Source organism: Leucopleurus acutus (genome assembly GCF_964270905.1).
Source record: "Leucopleurus acutus genome assembly, chromosome: 8".
Taxonomy (NCBI): domain Eukaryota; kingdom Metazoa; phylum Chordata; class Mammalia; order Artiodactyla; family Delphinidae; genus Leucopleurus; species Leucopleurus acutus.
Window position 1 is genome coordinate 46,611,453 of NC_139151.1, and position 21,377 is coordinate 46,632,829.

Genomic DNA, 21,377 nt, shown 5'->3' on the forward strand with positions numbered 1-21,377 from the left:
ACATGTATTGAATGAATGCACACTTTACAGATGAAACGGAGGCACAGAGAACTTAGGGATCTTGTCCCAGGTCACACCATTAGCAGTGGTGGAGCCAGGCTTTGAACTCAGGTGGTCTAACTCCAGAGCCCACCTTCTAACTTGAATACTCTATTTCTTTTCTTCTACATGAAAGAAAAGACAGTCCAACAGACTCCAGACACCTTTTTGATGCAGCAGGCAAGGAGAACAAATGGGAGGAAGGTCTTATGGAAACTAGTCTACTTCACATACTCATGTCTCCTCTCTCCAGCTTGTTCTAGGGCAGGGTTAGTGACCCACCAGTCCTCACCATTAGGGAGGCTATGGAGGGGCCAGCCATCAGCTCCCATTTTCAAAACTGTCTAGCCCTTCTCAGCGAGGGACGCATCCTCTTTTTTATTTTTTTATTTTTATTGAAGTGTAATTGACATGTATCATTGTGTAAGTTTAAGGTGTACAACGTGTCGATTTGACACATTAATTTTTTTAATAGATCTTTATTGGTGTATAATTGCTTCACAATACTGTGTTAGTTTCTGTTGCACAACCAAGCGAATCAGCCATATTCGTACACATGTCCCCATATCTCCTCCTTCTTGAGCCTCCCTCCCACCCTCCCTATCCCACCCCTCTAGGTCATCGCAAGCACCGAGCTGATCCCCCTGTGCTGCGCTGCTGCTTCCCACCAGCCAGCTATTTTACATTCGGTAGTATATATATGTTGATGCTACTCTCACTTCGCCCCAGCTTCGCCCTCCCACCCCATGTCATCAGGTCCATTCTCTATGTCTGCCTCTTTATTCCTGCCCTGCTACTAGGTTCATCAGTACCATTTTTTTTTTTAAGATTCCATATACATTCGTTAGCATACGGTACACATTAATATAGTGCAATATGATTACCACCACCGCGTTAGCTAAGCCTTCTATCACATCACATAGTTATCATTTCCTTTTTTTGTGGTGGGAAAATTCGCCAGCACCTGAGTCAGTTGGCACTTGGTTCTTCCTTCTTAACTACGTAACAGTGGTCCAGTTGCCCCATCATTCACCAGAGCTGGGCGCCCCCTGCAGGCCTCTCCACAAACTGCAAACCCAGCCAGTGTTACCGAGCCCCAGGGGAAAAGCTGAGACTCATTGGCTCCAAGCTTCTCCTGGTGGTTTTAAACAATACAAACAAAGGAAAAGCCCTAAGCTTGTGGCATCCAGACTACAAGGCAAGTTTCAATATTTTATTTTAATTTTGAAAGATTGTAAAGAGTGTAACCATTAGCTCTAAATCTTGATTGTAATGTTTCACAGGAGCGTTCACACGCTGAGTCCCTCTCAGCAGGGACAGTCACTGCTCAGTATTTTCATATACACTGAATTTTAGGAATGCCTTTTGCCGTTCAACCCGTGTCTTACTTTATTTTCCCACCTGGCCCTCCCTAGGACTGTAACATACATCTTAGAATACCTGAACAAGAAACAACCTGCTCATTGATCCAACTCCATCACTTTATAGGTGGGGAAACTGAGACCCAGAAAGAAAGTTCTTTCCCCGGAGTCAGATAATGATAAAAAGCAGTGGGAAATTAAGGGGAACTTATCCAGTTGTTTGCTCCCATTCACATAATTTATGAAATCTCTTCCAAGTTTCCATTTAGCCTGTATTTATCATATGCTTTCTCTGGGCCCCAGAGTGTGGCCAAAACAAAAAGACCTAGAGTTCAGTTGAGTTCAGACCTAGAGTTCAACTGTCCTAGAGTTCAGTTCTCCCTTGAGCTTGTAATATGGACACATAAAATAATCAGAAAATAGTTCAAGGCAGCATTCAATTATTCTTTTATCTATTTATTCTTGTATTCACCCATACTTGAATTCATTCAATGGACAGATATTTATTGAACGTAGCAATAAGTCAGAAATAGACTTTGCTCTCAAGAAGCTTATAATTGACTGGGAAAAATTAAAATATGTTTAAATAATTACTGCTGAGTTTGTGTAGATTTAATGTCTACTTAGTTAATGGCCCTGCCTGCAGCGTCAGTCAGGGCTGATGGGGGAATACAGTGGTCAAAGGCCTGGGGCATTTAGTTGGAGTTCAAAGTCATGGCCTTCTTCCCAGGAAAGAGCTAGCAATTCACTTTTACAAAGAACCTACTCTGTGCTGGGTGCTTTACTTTTAATTAACACTGCAACCCTTAGGGATAAATAAACTGAGGTTCAGAAAGGTTAAGTAACTTGTCCCAAATCACCCAGTTAGAAATGGAAGAGTCTGGGCTCACCCCAAATCCATCTGACTTCAAAATCAGAGGTGCTTTCCTACAGCCTCTGCTGCCTGCTCTCCCAGCCTAGCTGGAAACCCTTCCCTGCTTGCGGCCTCATTTGTGTTGATTCCTCGGGGTAAAGGAAAGGGGCTGAGCTATTGTGATACAAAGATACTTTGCAGCAGTGGCCTCTAGAAGAGGACAGTGGGGCTTCCAGGGGACCGGGAGTCACGTGGGCTGGGTGTGGCCGGTCACCCCTATGGAAGGACTGTGCTCTGGCAGGCATTCATTCATGCTTCCATTTGTTCACCAATGCTGGCTGAGCTGGGCAGGCACAGGGCCTTGGGCATACGGCAGCAGGTTTGTTTGGGCTTCTAACTTGGGTGTCTGAAGCGGATTTGTCCAGAGCAGGGGGCAGGAGAGGGGGTCCGTTAAAACTCCTTCTTCAGCTGTCGTGCCCCACGTGGTGAGTGAGACACCTCCCCTGCCCTCAAGGACCCTGCCTAGTGCCTGTTTTGACCTCGTCTGTCCCCTAACCTGGCTTAGTCTTTCCTTTCTTCCCCTCCCTGACTTTGACTCACTTTGGTCCTGAAAGGCCACAAACACAGACTGCGATTTCCAACCTTATTGTCTTTCACCTGAATGTCAACATTCAAGGTGGAAGTTAGCCAGTTGCACGAGGGAGGGACAGTTTAGATGCTTAGGGAGTCCAAGGTACAATTGTATGACACACTGTATGGTACAAATACTACAGTAGTACACCTGAACAGAGAGATCAGAATAGACCAAACTAATGAGAGAACATCCGTCACCTCATTAAAACTAAAACGTACAACCTGTGGGCAGATCAGAGCTGGTGTGAATGCCAATGCCGCAGGTCAGCCCGTGGGTTGGAGGCTAGGAAAAGTGCCCAGGCTTTAAGAGCAGAAGGTTGGGGTGTGAGCTGCTGTGACCTAGAGGAAAAACTCAGTACTGGCCTCTGACCTTTGAGAGGTCGAGAGGTCAGCAGATCAGCCACCTCTTCCCAGCCTTCCTCTTCCCAGCACTGGGATTTCTGGCGCCATTTGCGTGTTTGCCCAGGAAGTCAGACAAATGGGGAAATTGAGGAGGAAATACAAACTGTTCCTGGAGTGTTTTCTGTCTGGCCTGGGATTGCCGTCAGAGCAGTGACTGAGGAACGGCCACATTATTCTGGTACTTTTGCTTAGAAGTTCCTGCTTCCTTTGACTGTCTTTTGACACGATGGGAGTTTTCCCCCATTAGGCCGGAATGGCAGCCACAGGAGCCCGCCAGTCTGGCTGCCGCAGCCGGCACACCAGGGGAATCTCCCAGTGTGGGACCTGGGAAGGGAAGGGCCTCGGAGGTCCATACACCACGTCCACCGTGGCTGGAATCCTTTCCACAACCTCAATGCCAAGTGAAGTTCTGGAGACCCTGGAATCACTTCCAGGGACAGCGTCTTCCATCCAGCGTTCGAGATCTCTGCCTTATGTGGCACAGAAATCTCTGTCCTGATTTCCGCCTGTTGGCTCTGCTTTTCTCTTAAGGCCGCATAAGGTCAGTCTACCCTAATTCCCTGTCCACAGAACGGTCCTTCGTGTCTTTGAAGATAAGCATTATGCCTCATTCCACTGAGATTTCTTTTTCAGGCACAATATTCCCGCTTTCCCCAATCCATGGTTTCCAGTTTCCTCACCTACAGAAGAGTTTCCCTGTCATCCTTGTGAGTCCCTTCCCAAGCACCCCTCCCGCCCCCCGCAGAGTGAGTCACTCCCTCTACATATGTGTGGTGTGAAGGCTTCACATCTGTCCCTGCACTAGGCTGTGATGTCCCAGAAGGAGGAACCATGTCTTCTTCACATTCCAACTGGACTGTGGCCCCTGTCTGCTCCCATCTCCCTAGGACCTCGAGCCCCCATCATCGCTCCTCGCATCTCCCCTCCTTACTGGCTTCTCTATCTCATACACACACCTCCCATCAAAAATCCATCCATCCTTCAGTCCCACGTCCACCACCAGCTGTCTCCCTACCCTTGTTTCATAGCCAAGCCTCTTCTTTAACCCCCCGCAGAACGGTTCCCTCCCCACGACTCCACCGAAAGTGCTCTGGCAGAGTTCACAAGTGATCTTCTGACCATCACTTCCCCGCCCCCCGCCAACACTTCCAGATCCCTGTTTCCGTTGACATCTCCGCAGCAGCTGACACTGCCCACAGCCTGTCATGCGGCTCCTGTGGCGGCTGCCACCGTCCACCTCGCCGGTCCCCCTGCTGACTTTCCTTCTCTAGACTCTCTTCCTCCGCCCCTTGCTGCTCCCTGGACGCAGGTATGCGCGAGGTCCTTGGCCTTGCTCCCTGCTCGGTGCACACGCTCTGCCTGAGACCCTCACAACACTCTGCACTCCCCGTTCCTCTCTGCTGAGCCTCATGTAGCATCTGCTCTTCATGAACACGTCCACTTGGACGTGCCAGCACCTCAGACTCAGCACGGGCCAAGCCTGTCTTGCGGAGCGAGGTTATCTGTCCCTCCCTGTCCCCAGCCTTGGCGACCAACAGATGCCGCCACCCCCATCCCGGGCTCCTCCTCGTTCATCTTCCATGTCCTGCACGTGATTAAATCCTGCCCTTAAGAACGATCGCCTCCATGGACTCAGTGCCTGCAACGTGCCAGGCTTTTTATTTACATTATCTCATTTAATTCTCACAGCAGGACTGCAAGAGAGGTATTATCATCCCGCTGTCTTATCAGCAAAGACTGAAATTTGGATTAAATAACTCGCCTGGGGTCACACGTTTAGTAAGTGATGGCTCCAGACCTGCGCAGCCCCAAAGCTCCCTCCACTGCCCACCCTCTGCCTTCACATCTGTCACCCCGCCCTCCTCTCATTCGTGGTCCCTGTTGCCTCGCCCCAGCACTTCACGGTCTCTCACGGGGGCTCCGTGCCTCCAGGATGTCCTCCCAGCTAGTCCATCCCATCACCCACTCTGCTGCAGAATGGACGTCCTAAAACACAGGCCACTTTCCTGCCCGAAGCCCCTCGGTGGGTCCCCATCGTCCCCCGACTGTGTAGGCTCTTTTACACAGGCATGTAAAGGGGTGGCCCCTGAAATCCGCCTAGCCTCAGCTCTCCCCACATCTCCCCTTCTTCACCCCTCTCCCAGCTCTGGTTATTTTCCTGCAGCTCCAGGAAGGCCCCCCCATTCTCATTCCAGATGCATGTGCTGTTCCCTCTGCCTGAGGTGCCCTTCTCCCTCCCCCCCACCCCCCCACCTGCACAGTCTGCCCCTGAACCTCTGCTCTCCCTCAGGCCGAGCCTCGGTCTCCTGCTCTGTGGAGCCCTCAGTGCCTCTCCCAGAAGAGCTGATTGCCCCCTTGGAGGCCTCCCACATGCCTAGGACATACCTTCATTATTACCCTTGTCACAGTATGTTGCACCTGCTTTTTTTATTTTCCTGTGTCCCTGTCAGACTTGAAATTCTTGAACTTGCCTTTGTAATCTAGCAGGGAAGACAGTCCCTTGTTCACAGTGGACACTTAGAAATGTTTGCTGAATTGAACATTTATATCATACCTAGGAGAGTTCCTGGCACAAAGGGGAGACCCTGCCTGATACACTTCTTTAATAATTAAAACAGAAATGTCAATAAATAATTGTGATGCAATGTGATGTATCCTAGCAGAGATACGCCCAGAGTAGCAAGGCAGCCCAGGAAAGAGAAGAATTACTGTTACCCTGGGTAAGGAAATCGATGGGTCAGGGAAGCCTTCCTAGAAGACATGACATTTCAGCAGGGCCTTACCGTTTAAGTAGGAGTTGGCCAGGGTAAAATGAGGCCCTCTGGGCACCTGAGCAAAGACATGGAGCAGTGCAAGGGCCCACAGTGGTTGGGAAGCAGCAAGATATGCCCAAGGCGACGGAAGACATGAGAAGGGGGTGAGCATTAAGGTTGGGGCCAAAGTGAACGCCATCTAAGGAGTCTGAACACAACCCCAAAGGCAGTGGGAGCGCTGTAAGGATTTTAAGAAAAGAAATTGCACAGATTTGTGTTTAGAAAGATACAGTGGATGGATTGGGGGAAGGGAAATAAAGCTGGAGGAGGTGAGATCCGTTATTATAGGATCCTGGCCAGAAATAACAATTGCAGGAATCCCAGGGAGAGATGGCCTCGCCCTGAGTCCACCCAGCCCCTGCAAAGTTCTTTCTGCAGAGAGCTGTGTCTGTCAAACTGTGCTCATATAAACGGAGAGGGTGGGACACAGAAGGGTGAGGTCTCTAGTCAAATAAGTTTAGAAAATGCTGAGTTAAACAGACTTCTTAATGCAGGACTTTTCAGAATCTTTCATACACATTGTATATGTTATATGAACATTCAGAGTTTCCCAAATGGTTTGAGCCATGGGACCTCTTTCTGAGAGCATCTCAAGGGAGTAGAGTTTAATGGAATGTGTAAAATAAAAACAAAGACCTAGAGCTTTCGGGATTCTTTCAGCTCTAATTCCTGGAAGGACAATATAAACAAAAGAAATAGTTTTCCACTGGGTATAACTGATGTCCTCACCATGCACTCTGCTGGGGGGTCTTGTGTGTGTGTGTGTTTTGTTAGGGGCATGGAGTGGGCTGCCATGGAAATGAGTGGTAGGTTTTAGTCATTCTGTTTGGAGGCAGGCTGAGCAAATTCACCTGCTCTTCCCAGGTGCCCTGTGTTTGTTCAGGCCTGAAAGAGGTCAGACCCACGTGTTTGAAAGAATGGCAGGTCCTGACCTTCAGAACAAAGAAACCAGGTCTACAGCCCATGGAATGTTCTGGTCTCACCGCATCTCTCACGCAGCCTTTGGTCAGCTTGCTGGGGGGAAGGGCAGAGCAACCATCTCAGAATCTCTTTACCCTGGGGAGGCTGCATCCCAGGTGGCGGGTACCCGGCTCCGTCGTCACATTGTCACACACAGCTCCCTAGGGCTCCCAGGCACAAGTCACCATTTTCAGACTTCCTCTTGCCTGAGGGCTGGAGGAAGAAGCCTTTTAACATCCACCCATCGGCCTTGCGGCTTTAAGTGAGCCCCGGCCTTAGAACGCCTTCTAGGGCAGCGCCAAGGCCATTTCCCATCGAGTCCCCAGGGTGGAGGAGTCTGGGCAGCTCCGTGTGCGGCCTGGGAAGGCGCCTCTTTCTCCATTGCAGGAATTCTCCCCTGAGAAGCAGCAGATATTCCTCAGCCCCTCCCAGTTCAGGGTGAAGAGTTCAAAAGTGCAGAAGGGGACAAACAGGAGCTGCCCGGGTGAGGGGCAGCTTCTGGCAGGATGGAAGGTCAGCGATGAACTGCTGGCACTGAAGTCAGGAAACGGCCCAGAGCCCTGAGTAGGGGGCCTGAGCGGGGCCCCTCTGGAGGGGCTGCTGCTCCAGCTGTACGACCTGGACAGTGGCCGCCTCCGCCCTGCTCACTCAGCCGGTCTGCTCTGGGTCAGCTCAAGGAGGACTCGAAAATACTGATGTTCCTGTCATACGTTGCTCTTACCAGGAACGGTCAGACCTCCCTACTTTGGACTTACATCTCAGTGACGCTCCTAGTGTATCTATTCCAACCCTACGTTAAGGAGCTCCTGCTTCCCCCGCGAGGCTCTCAGATCAGGAACTAAGACCCAGAGAGAAGGGGGACTCACCCAAGACTCAGAGCTTATATCAGAGACAGAAGGAGAATATGATTTTCCTGTCCCCCTGTTCAGCGTTTTCTTCACCACGTGGCACCGTTTTTCTCATTGGAGAAAGAAACCTAACTTTAACATCTACTTCACTTTATGTTTTACAAAATCATATTGCTGTTAAAACTAAACTAAGTTCTGTCATCAGATAGAGCTGGATTCAGATTCCAGCTCCACCCCTTTCCAACTGCAGGAGAATAAATAACCCCGGGGGCAAATAACCGAACGTCCTGCAGCTCAGGATTCCTTCTCTGCAATGGCACCTACCTACTTCATAAGGTCATGGGAAGATTAGTTGAGATAATTCATGCAAAGAACTCAGCCTGATGCCCAGCACCGTGGATAACCATTAGCTGTTTCTGTTACTGTTATCACTGGTAGAAGTATTTTCATGAATATGTAAGGCAGTTATAGTTAACATTTAAATTGGTGTTATGATGAAAGTCCAGCATCCTGTATTTGGATATAGATGGATGAATTGAGAAAAGGTTTTTTGTAACCTAAGCTTTTAAAATTTTCATCTTGAAATTTTTTTTGTTCTTAATTGGCTTTTAATTAGTTTAACAAGTTGGCAGGAAAACTCACACTAAAATTCCACCAACTCCTTCATGTACCCAGCTCTTCCTAAAACATTTACTGAACAACTACAGTATGGGTTTATCGTGGGTGCTCAGTAGATGCTTGTGGATAGATGGATGGACAGGCAGATGGATGGGCAGAGGGAATGGATGGATGATGCAAATAGAGCAATTGAAGTCACCAGCCTTGGTTCAGACTGGATAGTTAGTGGTGTGGTTTCGTGAAAAGCCATAAGTCAGGAGCCAAGGGACCAGGAAAAAGTGGTAAAGGGCCCAAAGGTCTCCCTGGAGATGAAGAAGAGGTATAGTGGAAGTAAGGGAGGTGGAAGCAGAGGCTGTGGTCAGAGACTGAAACGCACAGTGTGAAATTTTAGTAGGAGCGGCTCCTGGTGACGAAAGGTCCAGGGAGCAGCCATGGGGAGGGCATCCAAGGTGGGTGGGGGTCCTGGAGGTCATTAACTACAAGGAGGTCAAGAAACTCTGAGTCTAGGTTATTGGATGGCAGATGCACATAGCCTTTTATCCAATTCCAAGTTAGGATTAAAGCGACTTGAATGAATGAGATTTTACTCTGTATCTCATCAAATTCCTCCCTGGGAAGGTTCTCTTACGTGAAACTGAATTTGCCATGAAAGAATAATAGTGCACTGAACAAAGGTATTTATTTATAATCCCTGCCTTATTTTTTAACCTAAGAGTGGTGTTGCTTAAAGGTCAAGTGTGTGTGTGTATGTGTGTGTGTGTGTGTGTGTGTGTGTGTGTGTGTGTGTGTGTGTGTGTGTGTGTATGTAAGAGACAGAGAGTGAGAGAAAGGAGAAACGACGTGCATCACATTGTTTTGTCGTCTGACCTTTTCAGCATTTTAGCTCCAGGCCAGTGCGGGAGCAACACTGAGAGTCTTGTGAGGATTCTATATATCAAAAGGTCACCGACAACCAAAGACATTCTGTTCCTCCCTCCCCATCCAAATACTTGAAATTCACACCCTGAACAAAAATTCACAGTAAATGTTGGTTTGGTGAACATAGCATTATAATTGTGCACTGAAGGGTTTTTTTTTTGTTTTTTTTTAAACCATTTCTATTCGTTGTACAAGGAGAAGAGGGCTGGATGGTGGGTCAGGAGACACTGCAAGCTCCCTACCACTACCCCCACCAGCACTTGCTCTGTGACTGGGAATAAGAATTGTGGCCAGGATGACACGTGTTTAGCACTTTACAATTTAAAAATCACCCCCAGCTTTTAATCCTCACCACAGCCGCAAAGTTGGCCAGGCAAATATTATGCCCATTGACAGATGGAAAACTGAGGCAGAACAGAGAAGTGAAGTGACACTCGGTTGCAGGGGCAGAACCAGGTCAGGCCCACGAGCCTCCTGACCCAAGCCCAGAGCTCAGCACTGGACTGAGGCAAGTTGCTGCCTCTCCATTTCGGGCCCTGTGACATGAACCTGTCTCCAAATCCCCCCACCGACAGCTCCAACTGGAAGGACCATGGTAGGAGCAAATATTTGCCTGCCCACTGGCATTTCTACTGTACTTTTTTTGCTTCCTTCCTTTTCTGGTGGTGTGTTTCCTTTTACAACAAACCTCTGTAAACAGTTTCTGAGAATTACTGAGCTATGTTTGTAATGCAGATGTGCTCAGGGAGTATGTAAAGTAATCATTTTAACAAAAGGAATAGATATTTAAAATTTAATACTAACTACGGGAAAAGTGCCCATTGTGTAAAACATAGTTTATCTTTGGATTCAAGGTTTGTCTTTGGTTTTACAAAGTAGTTTGTACTTTCAGTATTTTCTACATAATATAGTCAAATGCAGAGCAGTTGCAATGCATCCAAAAAATGGGTACATTTTCTGAAAAGAAAAAAAGGATATGCCATGCACAAAACTCAGAGGTTGGAAAAAAATGTGTTCTGGGCCACTTCAGTGCTACTCACCCCCTCACAGCCACCAGCCTCATCAGACAGATGCCCCGACAGCACAGGAAGCCCACCACATGTGCGCCCCAGCCACTTTTTCCAACAAGGTCGTATGTCTTTCTTTCCACAGCTGGTCCCAGGCCTCCAGTTCACACAGTTGGGAATGGCAGGCACTTCTCCCTACCACATGCCCAGACACTCTGTGCTGATCAGTCAGGGCATTTTTTTCTCAATGAACATGACCACAGATACTATTGGTCACAAATTGGTCCATGAGATGAAATCCTTTTTCTGCCCATGGATTAAGTAATTTTTAATAATTCACATCACACTTGCTTTCAGAAAGACTCCAATAAGAGACACAATACAGGGCTTCCCTGGTGGCACAGTGGTTGAGAGTCCACCTGCTGATGCAAGCGACGCGGGTTCGTGCCCCGATCCGGGAAGATCCCACATGCCGCGGAGCGGCTGGGCCCGTGAGCCATGGCCGCTGAGCCTGCCCGTCCGGAGCCTGTGCTCCGCAATGGGAGAGGCCTCAACAGTGAGAGGCCCGCGTACCGCAAAAAAAAAAAAAAAAAAGAGAGAGACACAGTACAACCCAAAAAAGCAGGATCAAAGAGCCAGAATAGAGTCAGGGGAGGGTGTGTGCAGAGAGCCTCAGCTGAGGGAACCTACCGTTAAAGGGAAGAAGACAGCTGTCAGCTTCCTGACGCCCAGTGTTAACAGGAAACACAGGTTACCAATCCAGTCATTTTTTAGGAAACACAAACTTTTTCCTGACTTTGAAATCTAGAAGGCAATTCTAGTGTAGATTTTAAATAAGACAACTCAAGCCGCTTAATGGGCCTTGTCTTTACCCACCAAGGCAGTGTTTCTGAGTTCTCCAGACAGGATCAGAACGATCTGAGGTGCTCACTGAAAATGCATTGTACAGCATGGTGACCGAAGTTCATAATTACTACTGTATCATGCACTTGAAGTTTGCTAAGACGGTAGATCTTAAATGTCCTCACCCCTCAAAAAAAAAAAAAAAAATGGTAACAGTGTGAGGTGATGTATGTATTAATTAGCTTGATATTGTGGTAATCATTTCAAATGTATACATGTATCAGAACATCCTGCTGTGTTCCTTAAATACATACAATTTTTATTTGTCAATTATACCTCAGTAAAGATGGAGGAAAAAATACAGATTCCTGAGCCCCACCCCTAAACTCACTGAGTGAGTCTTTGGGAGATGGGCCCGGTGCTCTGCATTCTGAACCAGCTTACCAACTGATCCTGCTCTACCTGTACATGGAGAACACCCTCACCAAGGTGTTAGTGGATGACAGTGGCTTCATGCAGTGGCCTTTCCCAACCTTCGCAGTATCTTATCAGGGAATAATGCCTGAACCCAGAAGAGTCTCTGGTGGAGGGACTCAGGATCCACCAAGGGAGATATCTGGAGGCTGCAGAGGCTCCCCAAGCCTGAGTGGCAGAGGAGCCGGGCTGTCTGCATGCACTTGGGTTTGGAGTGAGCTTTCTGCTGGGATTTCAGATGGCCACAGGCCACAGAGAGGCGGAGCCCCATCTCAGCCCTTCCAGCACCCCTGGGGTCTGCCATCCAGAGCCCGTGGGAGTCACCAGCCCACATTAGAGACAATGATATGGGCTTGGCTGACCACCAGGCTCCGTACCCCTACTCTCTGCCCCATCCTCGTCCATAATGGGGCAGGCAATTTGCAGCAATGTGGATGCAACTAGAGATTATCATACTAAGTGAGATAAGTCAGAAAGAGAAAGACAAATACCATACTATGCCACTTTTATGTGGAATCTAAAATATGGTACAAATGAATCTATGTATGAAACAGAAACAGACTCACAGACATAGAGAACAGACTTGTGGTTACCAAGGGGGAGAGGGTTGGGAGAGGGATGGACTGGGAGTTTGGGGTTAGTAGATGCAAACTATTACATTTAGAATGGATAAACAACAGGGTCTTACTACTGTATAGCACAGGGAACTATATCCAATCTCCTAGGATAACCTTAATGGAAAAGAATATAAAAAAGAATGTATGGGACTTCCCTGGTGGCACAGAGGTTAAGAATCCACCTGCCAATGCAGGGGACACGGGTTCGAGCCCTGGTCCCGGAAGACCCCACATGCCACAGAGCAACTAAGCCCGTGCACCACAACTACTGAGCCTGCACTCTAGAGCCTGTGAACCACAACTGCTGAGCCCGCGTGCCACAACTACTGAAGCCGCCACGCCTAGAACCCGTGCTCTGCAACAAGAGAAGCCACCGCAATGAGAAGCCCATGCACTGCAACGAAGAGTAGTCCCTGCTCGCTGCCACTAGAGAAAGCCCCCGCGCAGCAACAAAGACCCAACGCAGCCAAAAATAAATAAATATATATATATATATAGTTTTTTTAAATTACATGGGAAGTATTTTCAAATGAGTAATAAATCTTCAAAAAAAAAGAATGTATGTATGTGTCACTGAGTCACTCTGCTGTACAGCAGAAATTAACACAACATTGTAAATCAGCTCTACTTCAATTAAAACTAAATAACTAAATCATAATGGGGCAGGCAGAGCCAGGAGTCCAGGAGCCAGCCAGGTGGCATAAACCCCAGTGAATGAGCCATGCCACACCCACACCCACCCCTGGGCTGCACCGCCCTGCTCCCCAGTGCAGGCTGGGACCTGCCAGGCGTCAGCTCGGGGAGGCAATTTCATGCTCTTTCCTCTCCCTCTCCACAGGTTTGGAATAAATTGCCTCATCCAGTTTGAAGACTTTGCCAATGCCAATGCCTTCCGCCTTCTCAACAAATACCGCAACAAGTACTGCATGTTCAACGATGACATCCAAGGTAAGTTTCCACCCCTCCTGACAAAGGCCGTGAGGACGAATGCCTCCTCACAAAGGCTCACCTGGGTGCCCAGGTGGGGAGGGGCCACCTCATAGCCGGTTTGCTGCCAGCAGCTGTTGAAGAAAGAGCAGTAAATCCAGATTCACTTTGCTAATTCTCAGCTCTGTGACCCTGGACATGTCCCATAGCTTTGCTAATTCTCAGTTTCTTCACCCATAAAATGGAGATGATTACTGCTTCAGAGAAAAGTAAGAATTTGGTGATTAGATATATGAAAGAAATTTTCAACAATGCTGTGACTTACTAGCTGGTTGAACATGGGCAGATCACGTCTCTGAACCACAGTTTCATCATCTATTCATTGGGAATGATAGTAACTACCTTGGAAGATTAGTGTGAAAATTTAAAGAGCTAATATGTGGAAAGTACCAGCGCATAGGACTCGTCAGACCAAAGCATCAATCACCATAAAAGTGGCCTTCGCCAGCCACAATAGCTCGCTCTTGGATTTTCCAAACACAAGGCATATCACTGTCAGGGAGTCAGGATAAGGCCTTCTCTTAACTTGGCTGGAATGAGTGCTTCTCACAGTGATAACCGAGGCCCCAGAACATTCCAAAAGTCAATGGGAAGCATCTTCGAGTTCAGGGTCAGCTTGGCTCCCTGTTCTGTGGACCAGAAATATCTGAAGGCATTTGCTTCTTGCTGTGGAGATGCCAGCATGTGACACTGGAGTAGGAGGGGTGGCTTCTCAGCGATTATCTCACCTGATCCAGGAGCTCTCAGGAAGGAGCATTGCCAGTTATTCCTAGTATTTTATAAAGCCCAGGGGAAACCTTGATGACATGTAGGTTATTATTTAACAAATGAAGTTTGGCAAGCAAGATCTTTTCAACTCAAGGAACCATGTCATGTAAAACAGAACAGGTTGGTAGGGGACAGGTATTGGTCCCTGGGAGTTAAAGATGGGCCAATATTTTGCAGATGAGGCCCAAAGAGGTCACAGTTTTCATCAAGTGAGTAAGACAGACCTAGGAGGATCCAGGTCCAGGTTAAAAATAGCTAAGGTTTAGAGCTGAATACTTGTTATTCATCAGGCACGGTTCTAAGCACTTCACAGCTTAATCCTACCAGATATCACCAACCCTGTCTTATTTGTACTCCTGTGACCTCCCTCTGGGTCAGTTCCCTCTGCACGTTGAAAGCTCTGCTTCTCAGCTTGGGACAATCTTCCCCATCATCTTTGGCTCAGTAACTCCTACTCACGCTTCAAGGCTCAGCTCCGGGGTCTCCTGTCCCAGGGAAGGGACAGCCTGGTTTGGGTGCACACCGGGTGCCTCCACAGCCTCCTGTGCCCCCCTCTGTCAACTTTCTTACCGCACTGTACCCCACATGCCTGCACTGAGTTGTCTGTCTCCCCAGGAGACAATAAGCTCCCAGAGGCAGGAACCACATCTTTTCTCTTCTCACTTCCCAGCCCCAGCACAAGTGCCTGGCACGCTGTGGATGCTTCACTAATGTTTGAAGAATGAATGAACGAGGTCCACCTGCACAAATTGGGATTCTCATAAGCACCCACCTGTTCACGTGGGTGTGTCTACACTGGACACCTGCCCCCGAAGCCTCTCTCTTGTCCAGGTCGTCATACATGTACTCACCCAGAAATGCACCTCACATGTGCTCACACGCAGACATATATACATCTTCACGTGTGTACGCCCTCATGTATACACACACACAACTTCTTAAATTAAATCAATTCGTTAGTTTTTAGGTCCTGCTGATATCCAGTTCCGGTAGAGTCTATTTCACTGCCAGGCAAAGCCAGATGGAATGGTTTTCTGGGTCCCACGGCAAACAGAGGAGGAATTTCCCATTCTTTTCTCAGAAATGAGAGACTAAAGTCATTAAACTAAAATGCATGAGGAGAGCTGGCAAATTGTACTATAATGGCAGGAGCCCTATAATATCGAGTCTTTGATCGGGACAACCTGACCGTTAGGCGTGGCCGTGTGATCAACAGCACCGCCCAGATCTTCCCTCAAGAAAGGACTTGTTGCCCCAGCTGGCGGCAGGGCTGGCTGGAGCATCAGGCAGACCACGGTCCTGCCCTGCCAGGACGGCATCACCAGGTGATCAGGGAATATAGAAGCTCAACCATTTTGGCCCAGTGCAGGACAGCTCTGAGGGCACATTTAACTCCAGGGCTCCCCACGGGGCTGGCTGAGGCCCTGGGGACCGCATCGCGGCTCAGCTTCTCCTGCTTCCCCAGCCTCGACTCCATCCTGCTTCCACTCCCTCCCTGGCACAGGTGTGCTGATCCCAAGGCCACTTCTTCGTAACATCCTGAACACTTCACATCTCTCTGAATCTGCTTCCCAGGGAACCCAAACTGTGCCAAGTAATCCAGCTGGCATGAACACAGAGCTTTAGGCTAGAAAAGTGTTTTCCATCCACACTATTTCACAGCTTCCTGGCCTCACCCCCTCCGCCTGTGGGGAGGACGGACATTGCTGTTCACGTCACTGATGAGGCAACTGAAGTTCAAGGCTTAAGTTTTGCTCCACGTTCCCACAGCCTAACAGACATAAAGCTGGGGCTAGAACCTAGTCATTTCTAACTCGGAATTCACTGTCTGTCCATGACGTCGGGCTGCCTATGCTCCCTCGTAGGTGAGGCAGTGCCGTGAGTCTCCTTGGTGAGGATTAAATTCCGGACCCCACGGAAGTGTGGGTGTCACTGCTCTCCTCACCCCTCCCATCCTCTCCTCTAACTCCCACAGTTCACAGACCCCCCGATGAGGCCTGGGGACGGGGAGGGGCTGGCCCACAGTCGCCAGCTGGTTAGTGATGGGTCCAGAACCAGAAGCCTATGATGTGTACTCTCAGTGCCGGGTGGGCAATTAGCAGACTGGTGAGGAATTCCGGGATTAATGGGGCAACGTGGAAGATTAAGCTCATGCTAGAATTGACCCCCTTACCTCCAAATACAAGGTAGAGAGCAGAGGAAAAAGAAACATGAAACTACATAGCCATGCTCAAAAATAGAAAGGAACGCCTGCATGCACAGAATTGGAGAGAGCTGGGAGAAGGGGGAGGGTGGGAGGAATCACAGTGGTAGAAAGGAACGCCTGCATGCACAGAATTGGAGAGAACTGGGAGAAGGGGGAGGGTGGGAGGAATCACAGTGGTAAACAGACACCAAAACCAAACCACACGTGGTTGCTGGGGACAGGCCCGGTCCCCCGCAATAGGACTCGTGGTCAGGGAACACCCCAGAATGGCGGGGGGTGGGCCCAGGCTGCCCACATGAAATGAATGCCAGCGCAGCCTCACATCCTCGGTGGAGTAAGGAAAGATACGACTAAAGGCCTCAGGGTCCCCACCAGACGGAGCTCCGTGAGGGCAGGGCCTGCCTGGTGGCAAGCAGAAGCTCGGGCACAAGATGAACTGTCTCCCAGGCAGTCCTGCTGTTTCACACTCCTGGGAATCACCAACCCCACGTGGCCGACCACAGGGTTGGGCCTCTGAAGCCCCAGCACTGGCAGGGTAAAGAGCTCCCCAGGGCTGCCAGGGTCTCCTCCGCGCGCCCCCCGCCCCGGCCCCGGCCCCGGCCCTACTCCCAGCTCAGACCGGTGGGAAGCCTCGGCCTCCCCAGGCTGGTTCTCGGTGAGCAGGGCTGCCCGTGCACTGACTCATCGCTGGAAGCCTCTTCAGGAGTTTTGGAAAAGGCAGAGAGGCTCAGGTGACTTTTGTTGTTTCAGCTGGGATCACAGAAGCATCCCGGCTCTTAGCGGAGGAGAGAGAGACCTGGAAGGGGAACAGTGCTAGGAATGGCCATGCTGGAGGACTGGCCAGCTGTGTCCTTCCCAAGAAGCCAGGTCCGGGATACTGCTGGCCTGGTGAGCACAGGCCCCCGGCCTCCACGGCTAGCTGCCCGCAGTGTGGCTGGGGACAGCAAAGCCCAGCTGGCCTGTCAGCTTCAGAGCATCCTCCCACCCCAGCAGGCCTCCCTGGACCTGCACTGCCCTCGAGTCCGGCCACGTTCCCGAGAGCAGACGGCCAGTCAGGGTGCCTGTGTGGTATGTCAGGCCGTGGTCGCCCCTCATACTTCCAAGTTTTCATCTGTGAGCCAGAGTTCTTAACAGTCAGATGTTGGACTGAGACAAGCCTAGGTCTGAATCCCCACTTTTCTGCTTTGGGGCTTTGGCCAAGTGGCTTAAATCCTCCCAGTCTTCTTTTCCTGATCTGTAAAATGGACATGATAGTATCCACAGCCATGAGGGAGGCTCAGCCAGTACTGCCAGAAAGATCAGGATGCCTTTCTAAGGCCAGCGTTGATCCTGGCTGGATGGGCACTATGCTAACTCATCGTTAAGCGTTTTCATCATCACCCTTGCTTTTGGCACCAGGTAGCTGTAAGGGCTGCAGTGATGTAGCGCGGGAAGAGGCATGTAACCGTACTCAGTTCTGGTACCGGGTACTGATACCTCTGGTGCACAGGAGGCTCCCAACACATGTACCAGGGGGAAGGAGGAAGTGTTGAGACCCAAAACAGAGAGGCTGTGGTGGAGGTGAGAAGAGGCACCAGTGTGAGCGCAGGCCTGGGAAAGCCTGAGAAGGGAGGCAGGGGCCCACCTCACCTCTTTCCTCTTTCCACATCCAGCCTATTCTTCCAGCCCATTGAATTAGTTCTGTGAGTTTCCTGCCGATTCTGATTCTGAATGTGCTGGTCCCTCTGCCTAGAACTCTCTTCTGCTCTCGGCTAATTTCTCTTTGTCCTTAAGGACTCAAACCTCACCTCCCCCAGGATACCGCACCCAGGGCCAAACCTGTTCCGCAGGCCCCAGGATGACCCCACCCTTCCCCAGGGCCTGGGAGGGACACTGGGCAGTGGTCACCCGCTTTGCAGAATATTTCAAAGTACCCCGGGGCTCAGATGCCACGATAGGAAGGGGGCAGATGGGGAGGAGTGGCCCAGCTCTGAAGTCTGTCCAGCTGGTTTGTCCTGTTTACAAGACACCAGGGGTTACTTCCAGCTGTCAGCGGTCTGCTGCTCCTTTCCTACCACACACACTAAGCAGCAGTTCCTGGCCCTTCCCGTGTCTCTCCCACAGTGCAACCTCCCCCGGCCGCTTCAACCTCATCTCTCCCCAGTCCCCAGAACCTTCCTTTTCGCTAAGTCCTGTGTTCTGAGGCTGTTCTTCCCGTACAGGGCTTTCCCAGCCCTGAGATTCTCGTGGGTCTCTTTGCATGTCTAATCCTGGCTGCTCTGAGACCTCCCCCTTAGCCTGTTGCATCAGTTAAATCCCCAGAGAAGCCAAGAAGATGGTAATTATTCCCTCCGGCGGCAGAATAGTCTAACCCTTCCTCCTCCATGGGCCGGGAACTGCCTTCTTGAGAGTCCAAGGGCTCCAGAACATTCCCTTCAGGACACAGAAACAGGGTTGAAGTCATCTAGAAGGCCTTTGCTTGGTTTCCAATAAGGGGAACTTGAATTTTCTGAACAGTTATTCTGCTAACCCCTGTGCTCAAGACTGTTGTATTCATCTTCATAAATCTAAGCCTTCATATACCCGTATACCCAGTGGAGCCCCAGAACAGGCTCTCAGGACACGCTCATGAACAAATGAGAAGCCGCTGGCTGCTGCGGGAAGGTAATTCTGCGGATCCTGAAAGTGGGCCAACCTAATCCTAGAGGATGCCCAATCCCCCCTGGCCCCAGGCCTCCAAAGCCACCTTGGCCGGACCCTGGCGAGCCTAACTCCCTGTGTCCTTCTTGCTGCCTAAGACAGCAGCCTTGTCTCACCTGAGAAGCAGCTAGTTCTTTCCCTTTTCTCTGATAATGTGCGGTTTCGAATGGAAACTTCTTTAACTTTGTCAAATGTGACTATTAAAAGCAGAATAGAAACTACATTTTCAGTCCTTTTGTGCTATTTCCTGAACCTACCACCTCCAGTACTCAGTTTGCAGGAAATGCAATTATGGAAAGCTCCCTCTGAAAAGGGAAATTTGTTTTTCTTTCATCGTGAATGAGGAACAAACAGTCATGCTTTCAGCTGCCCTCAGCATTCACGGGCACGTGTTCTAACACATCCCTAGACCCCTGGGCTTCTCCAGGTGGCTACCTCCAGAAACCTCTGCAGCTTCCTTCCTCTCCATTTTTAAATCCCTAATACATTACCCAAGACCCTCCTCCTCAAAATGAAAGTTGATGATGGAGATAGCGTTCTTTGCCAAACTTTATAATATAGGATTTAAGAACTGCTGTGTTTCCTCTTGAGTTCTGGGCTGTGAATACGGCAACTTGTCACTTCAGAGGATGGCCTCAGAGAAAGATCCCAGAATGGAGAATGAGAAGGAGCCAGCAAGGTAGCCAGTGAGCGTGGGGTTCCAGAGGCCACATGCAGAGTTTCCCAAAGGAAGGAATGAACACCAGTATCAAATGCTGATGAAAGGTCAAGGAAGAGGAGGGCTGAGGACTGACCACTGAACTTGGCAAGATGGAGGTGCTGGTGAGGTTGACAAAAGGTGGGGCAGTCGCCTGATGGGACTGGGTTTCAGGGAGACCAAGAAGAAGGGAAATAGAGGTAATGAGTATATTCAGCTCTTTAGGAGAATTTGGCTATAGAGGGAAGTAAGAAATAGGGTGGGAATGACACAGGGTCAAGAGGAGGCTTTTTAAGGATGGGAACTTGATGACATATTTGTATGGTGATGGCAGTGATCCACTAGAGTGGGAGCAGTTGAGGATGCAGGGAAAAAAAGGGAGAGAATTACAAAACAAATTTCTTGAGTAGGTAAACATGGTGGGATCCAGCACACAGCCAGAGGTGGCTTTAGCTAAGAGCAGGGACCATTCATCCACGTAACAGGAGAAACGGCAAAGTATATGGAAGTATATGGACCGGAGGCAGAGGTTTTATGGAGTTGGTGGTGAGAGGATTCACTTCTCTCCTGGTCGTTTCTACTTTCTTTGAACTTCATTTTCCACTTCTGAAAGGGGAAAAAATGGGAGCTCAGTAGTACCTATTTCCTAGAGTTGCTGTAAAGATTAAATGAGCAAATAAATGGAGGCAAGTGCATACACAGCACGGAGCCAAGGTCACGGGGAGAGCAATCAATAAGCAGCAGTTGTTGTATCCTTTTGAAATTTTCCACCCCTTCCAGAGTCACAACTGAACAATTACATCCACCACCTAAGTTCACTTCCCTCCACCTCCACTACCACCTGCCCCTCAGGTCTCCCCCAGGGAAACCCCATAAGGCCACTCCTGCTGCCTTCAACTCCAGAGTCAGGAAAGGCTGTCTGAGCTGCATAGACCAGGAAGGGGTGGAAGCAGCAACCCAGGCTTACCTGCTTTACTTCTAACTTGGTGACTAACAGGCGGAAGCCACAACCTCTCTCTGGCCTCAGTTTCCTCATCTGTACAGTTGCTGGATGTCACGCTCTCCATCCAGCACTGAATTTCTGCAGGTAAGCTGTTATTCAGCCTGTAGGTTCTAACCACAAAAGATACTTGACATCCAAGAAGGAACAGACCCATCAAGAATGCAGTGTCTTTGGGAGGTTCTCTGATGAAATATCTTTGGCGCCACCTGGTGTCGTATGCTTTGTACAGCTCCTTTCAGGAGGCAGAAGGCTGTCGTGAAATATAATAGAATCAGATGCGGGGAGAAGATGCTCTCTGTCCAGTGGAAAACTGGAAACAGAAAACGGAAAGTTCACTCCTGCTCCTACCCTGCAACCATTAGTATTTTGTAGCTCCTTTCGGATTTTGTGTGTATATTTTGTTACAATTAGAATCATAGTATGTAGACTGTTGAATGTTCTCTTCCTTCCAACTAACTCAGTGAAGCATGATTCAGGGGTTAAGAGCACATGCCCTAGAGCCCGATTCCCTGAGTTCAAAGCCTCACTCTGTTGTGTGATCTTGGACAACTCAGTAAACTGCTCCGTACCTCATTTTCCCAATCTGTAAAATGGGGATGATGATAGGATTAAATAAATGTCTTTACATTAAGACATATAAAGCACTTAGAA

General features: G+C 49.3%; 1 protein-coding gene across 1 annotated transcript in view; it reads left to right on the plus strand.

The window, feature by feature from the left end:
* Positions 1–21,377, plus strand: part of ME3 (malic enzyme 3) — a gene marked incomplete at both ends in the record, with an annotated part of 199,014 nt that overhangs the window by 164,726 nt on the left and 12,911 nt on the right. Inside the window, one exon of the mRNA XM_082844916.1 lies at positions 13,225–13,334. Coding sequence (XP_082701042.1) covers positions 13,225–13,334 — 110 coding nt within the window. The remainder of the gene's footprint in view (positions 1–13,224; positions 13,335–21,377) is intronic.